Source organism: Myotis yumanensis, unplaced genomic scaffold (genome assembly GCF_028538775.1).
Source record: "Myotis yumanensis isolate MYYU_CA2020_CCGP unplaced genomic scaffold, mMyoYum1.0.hap1 SCAF_20, whole genome shotgun sequence".
Lineage (NCBI taxonomy): Eukaryota > Metazoa > Chordata > Mammalia > Chiroptera > Vespertilionidae > Myotis > Myotis yumanensis.
Genome location: NW_027223771.1, coordinates 8,825,957 through 8,842,533, shown reverse-complemented (window position 1 = coordinate 8,842,533; position 16,577 = coordinate 8,825,957). Strand labels below are relative to the sequence as shown.

At 54.7% G+C, this 16,577-nt stretch overlaps 1 protein-coding gene across 1 annotated transcript; it reads left to right on the top strand.

Annotated features, from left to right (window-relative positions):
• The first annotated feature begins 11,290 nt into the window (after positions 1-11,290).
• MAGEL2 (MAGE family member L2) lies at positions 11,291-14,384 on the top strand. The gene has a single exon (XM_070400358.1). It carries the CDS (start codon positions 11,305-11,307, stop codon positions 14,281-14,283), a length of 2,979 nt encoding a protein of 992 aa, XP_070256459.1. The 5' UTR covers positions 11,291-11,304; the 3' UTR covers positions 14,284-14,384.
• The last annotated feature ends 2,193 nt before the right edge of the window (positions 14,385-16,577 follow it).

The window sequence follows — 16,577 nt, the reverse complement described above, 5'->3', positions numbered from 1 at the left end:
GCGCATTGTCCCATACACCGAGAGGGATTGGATTCCTGATCAGGGCACATGCTTGGGTTTCAGGCTCAATCCCCAGAGTGGGGAGGGGGGGACTTGTGTGTGTGTGGCGGGGGGGGGGCAGCCGATCATCTCTCTGAAATCAATAAAGACATATTTTTAAAAAATAAAATAAGTTGCAACAGCATGAACGGAGATGGAGATATGCTGAGCGAGATAAGCCAGTCAGAGAAAGGGAAGTGTCACATGATCTCACTCATATGTGGAATCTAATGAACAAAATAAACTGATGAACAAAATAGATCCAGAGAGGTGGGCGCCTGGGACAGACCATGGAATCGCAGAAGGAAGGGGGAGGTGGGGAGGTGGGTGGGTAGGAACTTGTATGCCCATGAATACGGACAATAGGGTGATGGAGGCCTGGGGGGCAGGGGCAGGCTAGCAGGGGTCAAAGGAGGAAGAAAAGGGGCATATGTAATACTTTCAACAATACAGATTTTTAAAAATAAAGTAAAATCTTAATACATTTCCAATTTGATGTGTGAGTGTATTTGCTTACCTATTGATTCAATAGAGACGAGGGCCCTTTAACCATATGGCCACATGAGTGCTGGGGTACAGGTCAGTGAATTAGATCAAAATGGCCCCCGGGCCCATTTTATTGATCAGGGCATCTCGCTGATCAAGCCCAACACAAAGGAAAGCAACAATCAAACGATCCCTTAAGGACAATGTACACCTTGGCATAAGCAAATCAAAAAAATCACTTGTTCGCTCTAGCCGGTGTGGCTCAGTGGATAGAGCTCCGGCCTGTGGACTGAAAGGTCCCGGGTTCGATTCCGGTCTAAGGCACGTACCTCGGTTGCAGGCGCCTCCCCAGCCGGGGCCCTGGTCAGGAGGCAACCCATCTGTGGATGTTGCTCTCACATAGATGTTTCTCTCTGTCTCTCCCTCTCTCTTCCACTCTCCCTAAAAAAAACAATGGAGCCTTAACCGGTTTGGCTCAGTGGGTAGAGCGTCGGCCTGCAGACTCAAGGGTCCCGGGTTCCAGTCAGGGGCATGTACCTTGGTTGCAGGCACATCCCCAGTAGGCGGTGTGCAGGAGGCAGCTGATTGATGTTTCTAACTCTCTATCCCTCTCCCTTCCTCTCTGTAAAAAAAAATCAATAAAAATATATTTTTAAAAAAGTGTAACCATCTTTTATAAAAAAAAAAAAAACCAATGGAAAAAAATCTTCAGGTGAGGGTTAAATAAATGAATAACAATAAATAAACAGATAAATAAATAAATAAATGTGTTGGGGTTTTTTTTTTTTTTTTAAAGAAAGAAAAGAAATGACTCTGTTCATGTGACAGGGCATGGTGGCTAAGGAAACGGACGCCCAATTACAAAAGCGTTTTCTGAAAAAGGTGACATTGAAGCGGGTGCTTAAAGGATTAGCAGGGATCTAAGAACTATCTAGAGGGAGCATGAGTCCAGGCAGAAACAAACAAACAAACACACAAACAAAACAGCCACCCAGCGCAGCACCCAGGAAGGCCAGCGCTAGGGGAGGGGATTCTCGGCTTCCCCCGAATCTTCCCCTCTGGGCCTTCTGGTCGGGCTGACCAGCGAGCAACACCCAACCACTCTTTTTTCCCTGAGAAAGTGCAGGCATACTTGGTTTATCAGCCTCCCGGCCGCATTCCACACCGGCGCCCTCGGGAAATGTCAGCTTGCACTTTCCCTTCCCGGCTTCCTTTTATCATATATATATATATATTTTTTTTTTTTAATTTGTTTTATTTTTTAAATATATTTTTCTTGATTTCAGAGAGGGGGAGAGAGAGCATCATGGACCGGCTGCCTCCTGCACGCCCCCTACTGGGGATCGAGCCTGCAACCCAGGCATGTGCCCCTGACCGGAATCCAAATCGAACCCAGGACCCTTCAGTCTGCAGGCGGACTCTCTACCCACTGAGCCTGCACCCTTTTATGTCAAATGCACAGAGCAAGGCCAAGAACACAGCAGGACCCGGCCGGTGTGGCTCAGTGGTTGCGTGTGGACCTCTGAGCCAGGAGGTCACGGTTGGATTCCCAGTCAGGGCACATGCCCAGGTTGCGGGCTCCATCCCCAGTGTGGGGCGTGCAGGAGGCAGCCGATCCAGGATTCTCTCTCATCATTCATTATTTTTCTCTCTCTTTCATCACCAATGTTTCTATCTCTCCCCCTCTCCCTTCCTCTCTGAAATCAATAAAAATATATTTATTAAAACACACACACACACACACACACACACACATCACAGGACAGACCTCAGGGGCCAGTGCAGCTCCTGGGATGACCAGGATCAAACAGTTGAACCAGCCCTGGCCGGTGTTGCTCAATGGTTAGAGCACCCACCCTGGGACCAAAGGGTGGAGGGTTTGAGTCCAGTCCCCAGTGGGGATGCGTGGGGGAGTCAACCCATCGATGTGTCTCTCTCTCTCGCAGCAATTTTTTTCTCTCTCTCTCTCTCTCACCCCTTCCTTCTCTCCCTCCCTTTCACTCTCTCTGAAAAATGAATGGACCCTGGCTGGTGTGGCTCAGTGGGTAGAGCGTCAGCCTGCAGACCAAAGGGCCCCGGGTTCGATTCTGGTCAAGGGCACGTACCTCGGTTGAAGGTTCCTCCCCGGCCCCAGGCCCTCGTTGGGGCTCATGCAGGAGGCAACCAATCAATGTGTTTCTCTCACAACCATGTTTCTCTCTCTCTCTCTCTCTCCCTCTCTCTCTCCCACTCTCTCTAAAAATCAATGGGAAAATATCCTCGGGTGAGGATTCACAAAAATAAATAAATAAACATAAAAAATGAAAATCAATGGAAAAAATATTATCTGGTGAGAATTGAAAAAAAATAAAAAAAGAGCTGAACGAGTCACAGAGATGCTGGGCTCTTCAAACCACTGAACGAATGTCAATAGTCATATACTTACCTCGGTATCTCTCTTCCTCCCCACCTGGTTGGGATGCGTACGGGAGGCAACTGATCAATGTTTTTCTCTCTCTCTCCCCTCCCCTCTCTCTCTCTAAAATCAATAAAAAATATATATCCTTGGGTGAGGATTTTTAAAAAAAAAGAAGAAGAAAGAAAGGAATATCTCCATCGCACCCTGAAAATATATGTATAGGAAACCATCACGGGGAACGTGAATCTAAGTCTAGCTGTAAACATCACCAGCCAGATCCCACTTAACTGCCTGTTAGAGCATTTAAACCAGGGGTCCTCAAACTACCGTCCGTGGGCCACACGCAAATACAAATATTGTATTTGTTCCTGTTTTGTTTTGTTTTGTTTTTTAAATATATTTTATTGAATTTTTACAGAGAGGGAGAGAGATAAAGAGTTAGAAACATCGATGAGAGAGAAACATCGATCAGCTGCCTCCTGCACATCTCCTACTGGGGATGTGCTCACAACCCAGGTACATGCCCTTGACCAGAATCGAACCTGGGACCTTTCAGTCCGCAGACCGATGCTCTATCCACTGAGCCACACCGGTTTCGGCCCGTTTTGTTTTTTTACTTCAAAATAAGGTAAGTGCAGTGTGCATAGGAATTTGTTCATAGTTTTTTTTAAAACTATAGTCCGGCCCTTCAACCGTCTGAGGGACAGTGAACTGGCCCCCTGTTTAAAAAGTTTGAGGACCCCTGATTTAAACGTTTAAATCCCACACACTAGCGCTCGCACAGAGGGGAGACTATATATTTTTTCCTGGGAGTAACTATTCTATACTTCAGTCTTTCATTGTTTTAAAATATATGTTTATTGGTGTCAGAGAGGAAAGGAGAGGGAGAGAGAGATGGAAACATCAATGATGATGAGAGAGAATCATGGACCAGCTGCCTCTTGCACGCCCCACACTGGGGATCGAGCCCGCAACCCAGGCAGGTGCCCTGACTGGGAATCCAACCGTGACCTCCAGGTTTGGCGACATTGATTGGTTGCCTCCCGTACGCATCCCACAGGTTGATGCTCAAACACTAAACAGTCTTTAATGTTTTTAAATTTTCATTTATTGATTTTAGAGAGAGAGGGGAAGAAAGAGACAGACAGAGAGAGAGAGAAACATCAATTTGTTGTTCCACTTATTGATGCATTCATTGGTGGACTCTTGTATGTGTCCTGACCAACTGAGCTACCCGGCCAGGGCCCATCTTTGATTTTTTAACATATACTGTCTCACACACAATAAAAATAAAAAAATTTCGGCAACATGGGAAGAAGCAGGAAAGTGTGACCCGTGGACGAGAAGGGAAGCGAGCAGACCCGAGGAAGCCTCCGGAACCAGCCAGGTGTGTAAACCGGAGGAGGAAGACTAGAAGCCCCAGGCTGATCAATACGTGCAAGGACAGAGCAAAATGGGTAGATACCCTACACGATCAAACAAGAGGCTTCAGCTAAAAAAAAAAAAAAAAAGATGGGGGACGACACCAGGGAGTGGAACTGTCTGAGAGAAAAGCACAATTTCCACACGAATAATTTCCCCAATGGGCTTCGCAGCGGACTGAGCGAGCCTGGGAACAAAGGGTCAGTGGACAGAGAGACAGGTTCGTGAGGAGCAGCGAAACCGAGACAATGAAGAGAGCATCCGAGACCCCACTGGGCACCGTGGAGATGATTTTAATGTGCGTCTAATCAGAGAGCCGGAGGAGTGACAGCCGAGAGGATAATACCGAGAAATTATCTGACGAGATAATAGCTGGGGATTTTTTTTGCGAAATGCATTAACCTCTCCATCCAATCATCTCAATCAAGTCCTACAAGGATAAATAAAGGGGACCCACACCCAGGCCCATTATGATGGGAGGATGAGGGCGGAAAAGAGGAGAGAGGCGCTCAAAAGCAGCGGAGCGGGGGAACATTACATCCAGAGCGAGGAGGCGAAGAATCGTGCTTTCTTGCTGAAACTCCATGGAGGGACATCCTTAAAGGGCCCAGAGGAAAAGCCGATGGCGCATCTCTTGAGTCCCCATCCAGCAAAAAAATATCTTTCAGGCCCTGACCGGTTTGGCTCAGTGGGTAGAGCGTCGGCCTGCAGACGGAGGGGGTCCCGGGTTCGATTCCGGTCAAGGGCATGTGCCTTGGTTGTGGGCACATCTCCAGTAGGGGGTGTGCAGGAGGCAGCTGATCGATGTTTCTCTCTCATCGATGTTTCTGATTCTCTATCCCTCTCCCTTCCTCTCTGTAAAAAAATCAATAAAATATATATATTAAAAATATATATATATATCTTTCAGGAAGGAAGGTGAGAGCCACGAATGCAGCCTCTTCGAGAAATGGTGCTGGGAACACAATGGGCAGCCAGACACGTGCAAAAAGATGAAACTGGCCCTAGCCGGTGTGGCTCAGTGGGTGGAGCGTCGACTTAGGAACCGGGAGGTCACCCGTTCGATTCCCGGTCAGGGCGCATGCCCGGGTTGCAGGCACCGTCCCCAGTAGGGGGCTTGCAGGAGGCAGCCGGTCGATGCTTCTCTCTCATCATCCATGTTTCTATCCCTCTCCCCCTCCTCCTTCTTCTCTGAAATCAACAAAAAAGAAATTTCTAAGAGCGCAGAGCTATGCATTGCATTGTATGTTAATTAAACCAGATTTTTTTAAAAAGGTTTTGGCAGACCTGGCCTAACGGCGAAGAATGCCGGCTCTTGGCAACCCCTCAGAGCAGGCTTCGGTTCCAGAGCGAGGTCGCCAGGTCTGCAACAACTTCATCACCCACCTCAGCCTCGACTTCTTGATCTGTGAAATGGGCTCAAACCACCTGTGGGTGTTGTGAGGCACAGCCAATGTCTGTAAACCTTTTCGGATGGTATTTGGCCAGATAATAACCATCCAATAGACCAGGGGTCCTCAAACGACGGCCCGCGGGCCACATGCAAATACAAATATTGTATTTGTTCCCGTTTTGTTTTTTTACTTCAAAATAAGATATGTGCAGGGTGCATAGGAATTTGTTCATAGTTTTTTTTTTTTAAACTATAGTCCGGCCCTCCACCGGTCTGAGGGACAGTGAACTGGCCCCCTGTTTAAAAAGTTTGGGGACCCCTGCTCGATAGTCATTACACTGTTTTAAGGAACCCCTTGCAAATGCTTTCACGCGCCTCCTACTTGGGATAGAGTCTATGTTTTTCTTGCAGGGCTCAGCCTGTCTACTTGGAGAACACTCAGGAATCTCCCCCTCTTTAGAATTGGTTATTTTTTTTTCTTTTTTCTTCCTCTTTTTTTTTTTTTTTTTTTTGCTACAGCACACACCCCCACACTCCAAACAGAAGGGAGGATTCCTTTATTTGCAGCAACTGTGACCAACATGAGTTTTAAAAACAATGCGAAATAAATACTACGTGCCTGTTCGAGGTGTCTGCAAGGATTTTCCTCTGTAGGTCCACCCCAAATAGATCCTTCGGGAAAGGCGTTTCATAAATAAATAGGTGTGGGCTTTGGGAACATTGTAACAGAGTCTTTGACTCGCTCCTAAACATGTCATTCTAACAGCCTGGGGCGGGGGGGGGGGGGGGGCCGGAGGGAAGGTGTGTGGAACGTTCATCAACAGCTCGTTACTGGCCACTCAGGATGAGCCAGGGTTTGCAAGTGAACAGAAAAAGGCTCCTGCCCGGCCGGTGTGGCTCAGTGGTTGGGCATCAACCCATGAACCTGGGCGGGGGGGGGGGGGGGGTGGCAGTCCGATTCCCCGATCGGAGCACATGCCCGGGTTGCGGGCTCGATCCCCAGCGGGGGACGTGCAGGAGGCAGTCGACCCATGATTCTCTCCCATCAGGGATGTTTCTATCTCTCTCTTCCTCTCCCTCTCACTAAAAAACAAAACAAAACAAAACAAAAAAAACCCATATTTCTCCAAAAGAGAAGGCTCCAGCCCTAGCCGGTCTGGCTCAGTGGCTAGAGCATGGGCCTGTGGACTGAAGGGTCCCGGGTTCGATTCCCAGTCAGGGCACGTGCCTGGGTTTGTGGGCTCCATCCCCAGTAGAGGGCGTGCAGGAGGCAGCCGGTCGACGATTCTCTCTCCTCGTGGATGTTTCTGTCTCTCTCTCTCTCTCTCCCTCTCCCTTCCTCTCTGAAGTCAATAAAAATACATATGTAAAAAATTTATAAAAAGGAGGAAAAAACAATAAGGCTGCAGTCCCTAAGGGAGTGTCCCTTCTTGTGGTGATGCAGATAATCAGTACACTCACACATCCCCCCCTGCTCCCAGCTCCGTGCCTTGCCTGCTTGTTTATACTCCGCCTTCCTCTCCCCATCTTTTTTTTTTTTTTTTTATGAGGCATGTTCCCCCTTTGGCAATAGACTTGTGCAAATACGAGAGTCCTTCCTAATCAGAAGAAAAAACAGGCACGCGCATTCCATGGGTGCTCTGTGTTTGCCTGCGGTGTCCCACTCACCTTGGATTTTAGATCTGTCCTGTGGCAGAGCGAGGAGGAGGAGGAGGAGGAGGAGGAATTCTGGTGCCGTCTGGTTCCGAGGTCTGGGGTACAAAGAGCATATAGGCAGAAGAGGGGTTGTGGGGGGGCGCGGGGGGCTTCAGAAAGCCAGAGGGAACGAGAAGGAGAGGGTTTGGGGGGGAACCTATGTAAAATTCGTGGCCCCAATTTCCCACTGGATTCAGGAGAGTATTGGGTTTTGCTGGCATCCAAACAGTTGATCTGGCCCTGGCCGGTGTGGCTCAGTGGATAGATCCTGAGCCTGTGGACTGAAGGGTCCCGGGTTCGATTCCCAGTGGGGGCACGTGCCCTGGTTTCGGGCTGCATTCCCAGTAGGGAGCGTGCAGGAGGCAGCTGATCCATGATTGTCTCTCATTATTGGTGTTTCTCTCCCTCCCTCTCCCTTCCTCTCTGAAATCAATAAAAATATATATTTTTTAAAAAGTCAGTCTCTGCAAAGGGGCTGTGTGCCACCTGCTTCCTCAGGTGTGTTTCCTGCTTGGAGTCAGGCATTTGCGAGTTTCTCTCTCTCTCTCTCTCTCTCTCGCTCTCTCTCTTCTCAAATCAATTAAAAAAAAACATTTTAAAAAAAGATAAAAAATAGCCCTAGCCGGTTTGGCTCAGTGGATAGAGCGTCGGCCTTCGGACTCAAGGGTCCCAGGTTCGATTCTGGTCAAGGGCATGTACCTTGGTTTCGGGCACATCCCCAGTAGGGGGTGTGCAGCAGGCAGCTGATCGATGTCTCTCTCTCTCATCGATGTTTCTAACTCTCTATCCCTCTCCCTTCCTCTCTGTAAAAAATCAATAAAATATATTTAAAAAAATAAAAATAAAGAGAGCAGACATGTCATCGGCTGAAACTCACTTGGAAATGTGAACCGGCTCCCTGTCCCCCCAAAGCCATCCATGTCCAGTGACTATCATGGGGCAGAGCTGGTGATAGGGGGGCGTGTGGGTTAAGTGTGGACTTGGCCCCTCGGACGTGGTTCTAAACCCCTATGAAACGGAGAGGTCTGGCGTGGACTATTAACCCAGGAGAGGGACCCAGAAACCCTAAGCGTGCCCGTATCCCAGGGTGGGGCACCATGGAACATTTAGAGAGAACAACCCCGATTTCTCATTCCTTGGATCATCATTAAAACCACTGGTACCTCCTTCCCAAGTGGCTCTGTCATGACTTCAGGCCAGTGTCTACCGAAAACGTGTGGCCCCAACTCCCCCGGTGGACTTGGGAGTGTGTCTACTACGCTTTCATGGGGACTCAGAAACTCCCCACATTTGAGAAACACTGGCCAGGGGTATCCATTCAGGGGGAGTGGGGTAGAGCCCTCTCCACTCTCTGATGCCCCCTGGTGGCCTTTTTCATATGGGTTTTTTTTTTCTGTCTTTCTATTTTTTTGGGGGGGTCACTCTGGACTCTCGCCCCAGGACTGAGACTCATCCCTTCTAAATGAAACCACCTCAAGAGTTAGTGTTTTTGTATATTTCTAGAAAACCATTGCAGGAGGACTTGTTGGCATGAAGCGGTGGAGTGTTCCCAAGTCATATTGAGGCTTCCTGTTGGCTCTTTTCATTCTCTCTCTCTCTCTCTCTCTCTCTCTCTCTCTCTCTCGGGTTTAAGCTGCTTCACATGTCGCTGTTTTTTTCCCCCTACACCAGTGGTCTGCAAACTCATTAGTCAACAGAGCCAAATATCAACAGGACAACGATTGACATTTCTTTTGAGAGCCAGATTTTTTAAACTTAAACTATATAGGTAGGTACATTGTGATTCACTTAATGAGGGTACCCCTAAGGCTTAGGAAGAGCCACACTCAAGGGGCCAGAGAGCCGCATGTGGCTCGCGAAGCCGCAGCCTGCCGACCACGGCCCCTATACATTGACCTGGGATCTTGCGGGTTCGCCCGCTGTATTCCTTCCCGCCTTCGCTGTTTATTTTCACAGCTGCTTTCCCGCGCTGCAACAGATGAAAAACACCAGGAAGAAACCAACCCTAATCCTCCCATCCCGGCCGCGGCTCGGGAACGGTTCCTTGGTGCAAAAAAAAAAATAAATAAAAATAAAAAAATGCTGCCTTCCCTTGATTTCTTCAACCTCTAGACCTCCTAGGATTTCTTTCCTTCCTCTCTGGACTCTTTGCCACCCATTTCCTCTGCTTGTGTCCAGAAAAAAAAACAGAAAAAAAAAAACCCGCCTGTTATCTCTCTAGCCCTATCTCCTGCACTTCAGGCGCAAACACTGTGTTTCTTCTGCAGACACCTGTGCACGCGCCCGGCTCTCTCGGCCCCGAGACGTGTGCCCGCCTCCTGCCTCGGTTTCCTTCTGCATCCCCAGCCAGGATACAGGTGCCTGCGGGGCCACGCATCCCTCCCGGGCAGCCCTACAGCCTGGGAGATGCACGCATCCTGATCAGTATGCACACAGGGGGCCCCCCACCGTGTCCCTAACCGCACGATCACCAGGGGGGCTGATTCCCCATCCCCTAGGGCAGGCCCGGGGGAACAGATTTCTCTGCCTCCTCCATCAACTTTGACAATTAGATGAAAGGAGAGGGGCGGGGGGGGGGGGGCGGAGGGGCGGGGAGGGGGCGGCTCAGGCTGACGCGCATCGCAGACGTCTCTGCTGCTGCTGCGGCGGCGGCGGCGGCTGGGCTGCGGCTGCGCTCAGCCCACGCCATCGCCCCCTCCCACTCCTCCCCCCGCGGGTGGATGCCTTCCCCTGCTCCGCACCGCAGCGCGGAGGGGTTGCGGAGGCAGAGCCCGGCTCCTGCTCGCCGCCTCTCTGCTGCCGACGCACCGACCACATCCCTGGACAGAGCCGGCCCCGGCTGCTGCCTGGCGTTTGGAGACGGGACCCAGAGACAGACAGACAGACAGACAGACAGAGACAGACAGAGGGAAAAGAGGTACGTGGTCTCCCAGCCAGGGTGGCTGGTCCGTGCGCCCCCCGCGCGCGGGATCCACTTGTGGTGGTCGGGGGGGGGGCGGGGACGGGGCGGGATGGAGCCCCCTTTCCCTCCGCCTTCTTACTGCGCAAAGCCGCTGCGGAGGGCGAGCTGCCGGCGCTCACTTCCTATTCAGCAGCAGCTCAGCAGGGAGGAGAGAGCCGCCGACCAGCCACGTAGGCGCGTTCTCTCTCTCTCTCTCTTCTCTCCTCTTCTCTTCCCCTTCTCCCCTCTTCTCTCCTCTCCACTGCGCTTCGCTCCGGAGGAAAAAAAAAAAAAAAAAGGAAGGAAGGAGGCCCGGCAGCTGTCGGAGGGAGCCCCATCCATCGGCTCGGCTGTCAGAGCGCAGCGGCGGCGGCAGCGCCCGCACCGGCAATGTCGCAGCTAAGTAAGAATCTGGGTGATGCCAGTCCCCCGGCCGAGGCGCCCAAGCCTCCGGTCTATAGCCGCCCCACCGTCCTGATGCGCGCCCCGCCCGCCTCCTCCCGGGCGCCGCCGGTCCCCTGGGACCCGCCTCCGATGGATCTTCAGGCTTCGCTGGCCGCCTGGCAGGCACCGCAGCCCGCCTGGGAGAGCGCGCAGGTCCAGCCGCCCGCCCCGGTGGCAGCGGCGCTGGCTCAGCCGCCTGCCCTCGGGGGTCCCCCGCTGGTCCAGGGGCCCCCGCTGGGAGGGCCGATGGGCAAGCCCCCGACCACCGGGGTCTTGATGATCCATCCGCCCCCTCCGGGAGCCCCGCTGGCGCAGCCTCCGACGCCGGGGGTCCTGATGATGCATCCTTCGGCTCCCGGGGGCCCCCTGGCCCCGCCTCCCCCGCCCGGGACCCCGATGGCGCCTCCTCCTCCTCCCGGGACCCCGCTGGTGCCGCCTCCACCGCCCGGGACCCCCATGGTGCCGCCTCCTCCTCCCGGGACCCCGATGGGGCATCCGGCCCCTCCGGGGACCCCGATGGCGCAGCCGACGGCTCCGGGAGTCCTGATGGCGCAGCCTCTGACTCCCGGGGTCCTGATGGTCCAACCTGCTGCTCCGGGAGCTCCGCTGGCCCAGCCGCCGCCCCCGGCAGCCTTGATCACCCAGCCTCCGCCTCCGGGAGCCCCGATGGCCAAGCCTCCAGGTCCGGGAGTCCTGATGCTTCATCCGACGGCCGCCGCGAGAGCTCCAATCAACCAGCCGGCGGCGTCTCCAGCCCCGATGGCGCAGCCGACGGCGCCCCCTGCGCAGCCCCTGGCATCCTGGGCCCCGCAGGCTCAGCCTCTGATCCTGCAGATCCAGTCGCAGGTTATAAGGGCGCCTCCGCAGGTCCCCCAGGGCCCGCAGGCGCCGCCAGCCCAGCTGGCCACTCCCCCCGGCTGGCAGGCCACCTCGCCCGGGTGGCAGGCTCCTGGGCAGGGCTGGCAGGCCACGCCCCTGGGCTGGCAGGCGGCGCAGGTCACCTGGCAGGCACCCACCATCGCCTGGCAGCCTCAGCCCCCGCTGCGCCAGGTGCCCCCGGCCATCCGCCCGGGGCCCCCGCCCATCCGCCCGGGACCCCCTCCCGTGCGCCAGGGGCCACCTGCGATCCGCCAGGCGCCGCCGCTGATCCGTCAGGCGCCGCCGCCCATCCGGCCTGCCGCCCAGGTCCTGAGCACCCCACCGCCGCTCTGGCAGGCCCTGCCGCCCCCACCCCCTCTGCGGCAGGCCCCCCAGGCTCGGCTGCCCGCCCCGCAGCTGCGGGCGGCGCCCCCGATGAGAGCGGCTCCGCAGGTGCGCCTGGCCCCACAGGTGCAGCTGGGCGGCCCGCAGGTGCCCACGGCGCCCCCTGCTGGCCCGCAGGTGTCCCAGGCTGCCCTGCCGGCCCCTCTGCCGGTCCCGCAGGCTGTGCAGTGCCCCCCCATCATCTGGGAGGCCCCCAAGGAGCCGGCTCCCGTGGCCCAGGAGATGCCCACCTCGATGGAGTTCCAGGAGGCGCCCCAGGCTCAGGCGCTGAGCTGGCAGGCCCCCAAAGCCTCTGGGCATTTCTGGCAGCCCCTGCCCGCCCAGGAGGCTCAGCGGCAGGGCCCCCCTCTGCTGCAGATGGAGGAGCAGCCCTTTCCGGGGGGCCCGGCCTCCCAGAAGGCACTGCAAATGCAGCTACCCCCCCAGCAGGCCCCGACGCCGAGTGCGCAAGCAGAGCTGCCCGACATGCAACTCCAGCCCTCCTGGCAGCAGGGCCCCGCGGCGGCCCTGCCGGGCCAGCCCGCAGCCCCCCTAGTGGCGGCAAATTTTCCCGTGGGCCCTGTGAAAGCGCTGGTGACTCCATCGGGGGAATCCAGGGCCTCGTCCATAGACCGTAGGAACTCCTCGTCCAAGGAGCGCCGCACCTCCTCCAAGGAGCGCCGGGCGCCCTCCAAGGAGCGCATGATCTTCGCCGCCACCTTCTGCGCGCCCAAGGGGGTGGCGACGCGCGCCCCGCCGGCCTGGAAGGGCCTGCCGGCCACCCCGGAGGCCTACGCGCCCACCCCCAGGGGCTGCTTCCCGTCCACCTCCCAGTTCCAGCCGGCCTCGTCTGACGCCTTCAAGGGGCCCCCCGCCATCCCGGAGCTGCCCAGGTCGCTGCCCCTGGCCCCCAAGGATCCCTTTGCCTATGCCGAGGCCCTGCCGGCCGTGCCCTGGGTCCCCCAGCCCAATCTGAATGCCCCCAGCGGGTCCAAGGCGGAGCCCACCATGCTGATGGCCACGGCGGCGGCCCCCCAGGCCATGGCCTTCCCCCAGGAGGGTTCCAAGACCCCCGACGAGCCCCCCCGGCGCCCCGGGGGCAAAGCCACCCGGAAGAAGAAGCACCTGAACACCGAAGAGGACGAGGACTACTACGACCAAGACAACGGCGGCCGCGGCGGCCGGGGGCTGGCCATGCGCAACTGGCAGCCCCCGCGTCGCTGGGCCAACATGAACTATAATGACTGGGAGGTTCTGGGGAACTGGGAGGACCCCATCGCCGCTGCCCGCGATCTGAGTGGCTGGGAGGGGCCGAGCACCTCCCGGATCCTGAGTGGCTGGGAGGGGCCGAGCACTTCTTGGGCCCTGAGCGCCTGGGAGGGGCCGGGCACCTCAAGGGCCCTGGGTGCGTGGGAAAACCCGGGGAACCCCCACTCTCTGATGCTTTCTGAGCTCTCTGGCGTGCCCCTGGGGGTGGGGACCAGCCAGGATGAGCCCAAGGGGGAGGCGGGGCCCGTGTCCCCCCTAGATGAGAGGGCCAACGCCTTGGTGCAGTTCCTCCTGGTCAAGGACGGAGGCAACGTGCCCATCAGGCGGTCCGAGATGGTGAAGTTCATCATCCGGGAGTACAAGGACCAGTCCTTGGAGATCATCAAGCGTGCCAACCACAAGCTCGAGTGTGTCTTTGGGTATCAGCTGAAGGAGATAGACCCCCAGACCCACTCTTACATTATCATCAACAAGTTCGGGGGCGGGCCCGTGGCCTCGCCACCCCCCTGCCTGGAGGTGCCCAAGCTGGGCCTCCTCATGGCGGTCCTGAGCCTTATCTTTATCAAAGGCAATTGCATCCGGGAAGACCTGCTCTATAGCTTCCTGGAGAAGCTGGGGCTGGATGTCCAGGCGGAGCACGGTCTCCTGGGGAACGTCAAGAAGCTCATCACCGAGGAATTTGTCAGGCAGAAATACTTAGAGTACAGGGAGATCCCCAACACCCAGCCCCCCGAGTACGAGTTCCTCTGGGGCCCCCGGGCGTTCATGGAGATCAGCAAGATGCTGGTGCTCAAATTCCTGGCCAAACTCCATAACAAGGATCCCGAGTGTTGGCCCTTCCACTATTTCGAGGCCCTGGCCGAGTGCGAGTCCGATGATGAGTGGGATTACGAGGAGCTGGGGCCCTACTACGGTCGCGCCGGGGGTCGCTTCCGCAGGTCCCGTCCCCGCTAAGCCAGGAACTTAGCCGCGCTCTCTCTCTCTGTTCCTTCGTGTCCCCCGGGCCAAGAGCCACTCACAGGGTCGTCGTGTGTGTGTGCGCGTGTGTGTGTGTATCGTGCAGGGGGTGGGGTGGGGAGGGGGTCGTGTCGTTTTGTTTCCTGGTGTTTCTGTTCCAATCCTACCTATGTGTACACTTGGATCTCAGACCTGGTTCCTGTAATCTGCCAAAGCTTTGTATACATCCTCACGTGCTGTTGACTTTCAAGTGGCTACTGTTCTCCTGGGTACCTCTTGGCACTTGTGTACTTCAGTGAGTTGTGTGTGATATTCTCTCTCTCTCTCTCTCTCGTTTTTTCCGTGTTCGACTCGTTCTTGTGGCTGTACCCGGAGTTGTGCTGGCTTTGTGAAATGAATTGAGACGCAGCCATCCATCTCACCCTGGTGCAAAAAAAAACTCTGTAGTGTTGAAAGTAGGCTGTTCTTTGACGTGTAAAACATGACTCATCAGTCACGCTGTCTGCAGAGAAATAAATATCTATATCTATATCTATATAAATATACTTTCAGCATAACACAGAGGAGTTTGTCTTCATTCTCATTTTTTAATCGCCAGGGCGGGAGCCAAGTTTTGTGTGTGTGTGTGTGTGTTTTTCCCCACCCTCTGAATACACCAGAACATCAACACTACGACGGGAGACATGGGGCTACATTCTTCCTAACAACGCAAGGGTTTTAATGGGGGCGGGGGGAGGATTGGGGGGCGGTGGAACATAAGATTGACATCAAACCAAGAGTCCAGACTTCACAAAACCCCTCACAGTGGGCGTTATTACTTCCCATTGTAGGCGAGTGTTTAAATGCAGGTAGATCCATTCAATGGCACGGGCCCGGGGCCAGGTCAATAAGGTGGGCATTCAAAGCCCATTTTCTTGAGGTTATGTGGGTAAGGGGGACCCTCCACCTTACCTTAGGGTGTCCAGTAGCTCGGGGGGGACTTGGGTTGTATCAACACACGGATATTGGGGTGGAAACATGCAAAATATCCAGGCTTCTAATAGGAAAGAGGAAACAACAGCCTTCAACCAACGAGGGGGCCTATATATTGAGGGTGATGGTGGGGGGAAGGGGATCCTGAGGTTGGGGGGCTCAACCCTAACATGCAGGGGATGTCAGCTGCCAATATCGGAGCCCTGGGGTGCAGGGACTGGTGAGGGAGGGGTCACAAGGGACCAGTGTACCATCCTGGGTGTTTAGGGGGAAAGGTATTCACGCCTGCACCGGGCTGGTGTATAGAAGACTTTCTTGAGGTCATTCTCTCTTCAAGAGGATGGGGATCATCAGCGTTGCCGCCACCCCTACTGTCCTATAAGGATCAAAGCCCCCCAACCCTAATCCACCTACCCCCCCCCCCATCTCTAGGTAAAGATGAAGTCCCAGGTAGGCGGTCATGGTGATAGTGGAATTCGCCTGCCACCTAGCGGCCGACCCTGGTTCTGTCACTCCAGCAGCTGCCTGGTGTACAACGTCGCCCCCCCAACACCACCACCACCACCAGACACCTGGGTTGTGGCTGCTACTTGCCTCATCACCTTTGCCCAAAGATTTCCCGCCCAAACATTCCTTATTTCCTCTTCTGTCATAGCCCAAGGTAAAACCTCTTCTCCACACTTTCTTGGACCATGGGCCTGGCTACAGGGGGGTCTTTGGTAAGTTGTCCACATGACCAGGGGTCCCTGAAATGTGGGGGCTGTTTTTTGTGTTGTTTTTTTTTTTTTTTTTTGCAAACATGCTGGGTCAGGGAGTAGCACAGCGCTTCTGCCCCCAAAGCAATAGTCAGTTATTTGAGGACCAGCAAGTGCCATGGAAGGCAGCTGAGAATGATCCCCCAAAGAGGGTTTGCTGGCTCCAGTCTTTCTTGTTTGTTCCTGCTTCATGCATGATTGTTTCTCTAGTTTCCTCTAAATCATTCACTCGTGGGTGGGGGGCTGGAGCAAGATGTTCTTTGGGCATCACTGGTTCGACTCCTGGTCAGGGCACCTGCCCGGGTTGTGGGCTCGATCCCCAATGGGAGGCGTGAAGGAGGCAGCTGATGGTTGTTTTGATCTCACATCAATGTTTCTCTCTCTCTCTCTAAAAATAATATTTTTAAAAAGGATGTTCTTTGTGTATCAACATTGGAAAGTAGCATCAGATGACACTTGTGATTTGTAATCCATCTAAAGCAACAATCATATAGAAAATGGAATGAAGACCCACTTTTCACGGAAATCCCCTGAAATATGTAGTGTCTGGTGGAATGCCGTGGC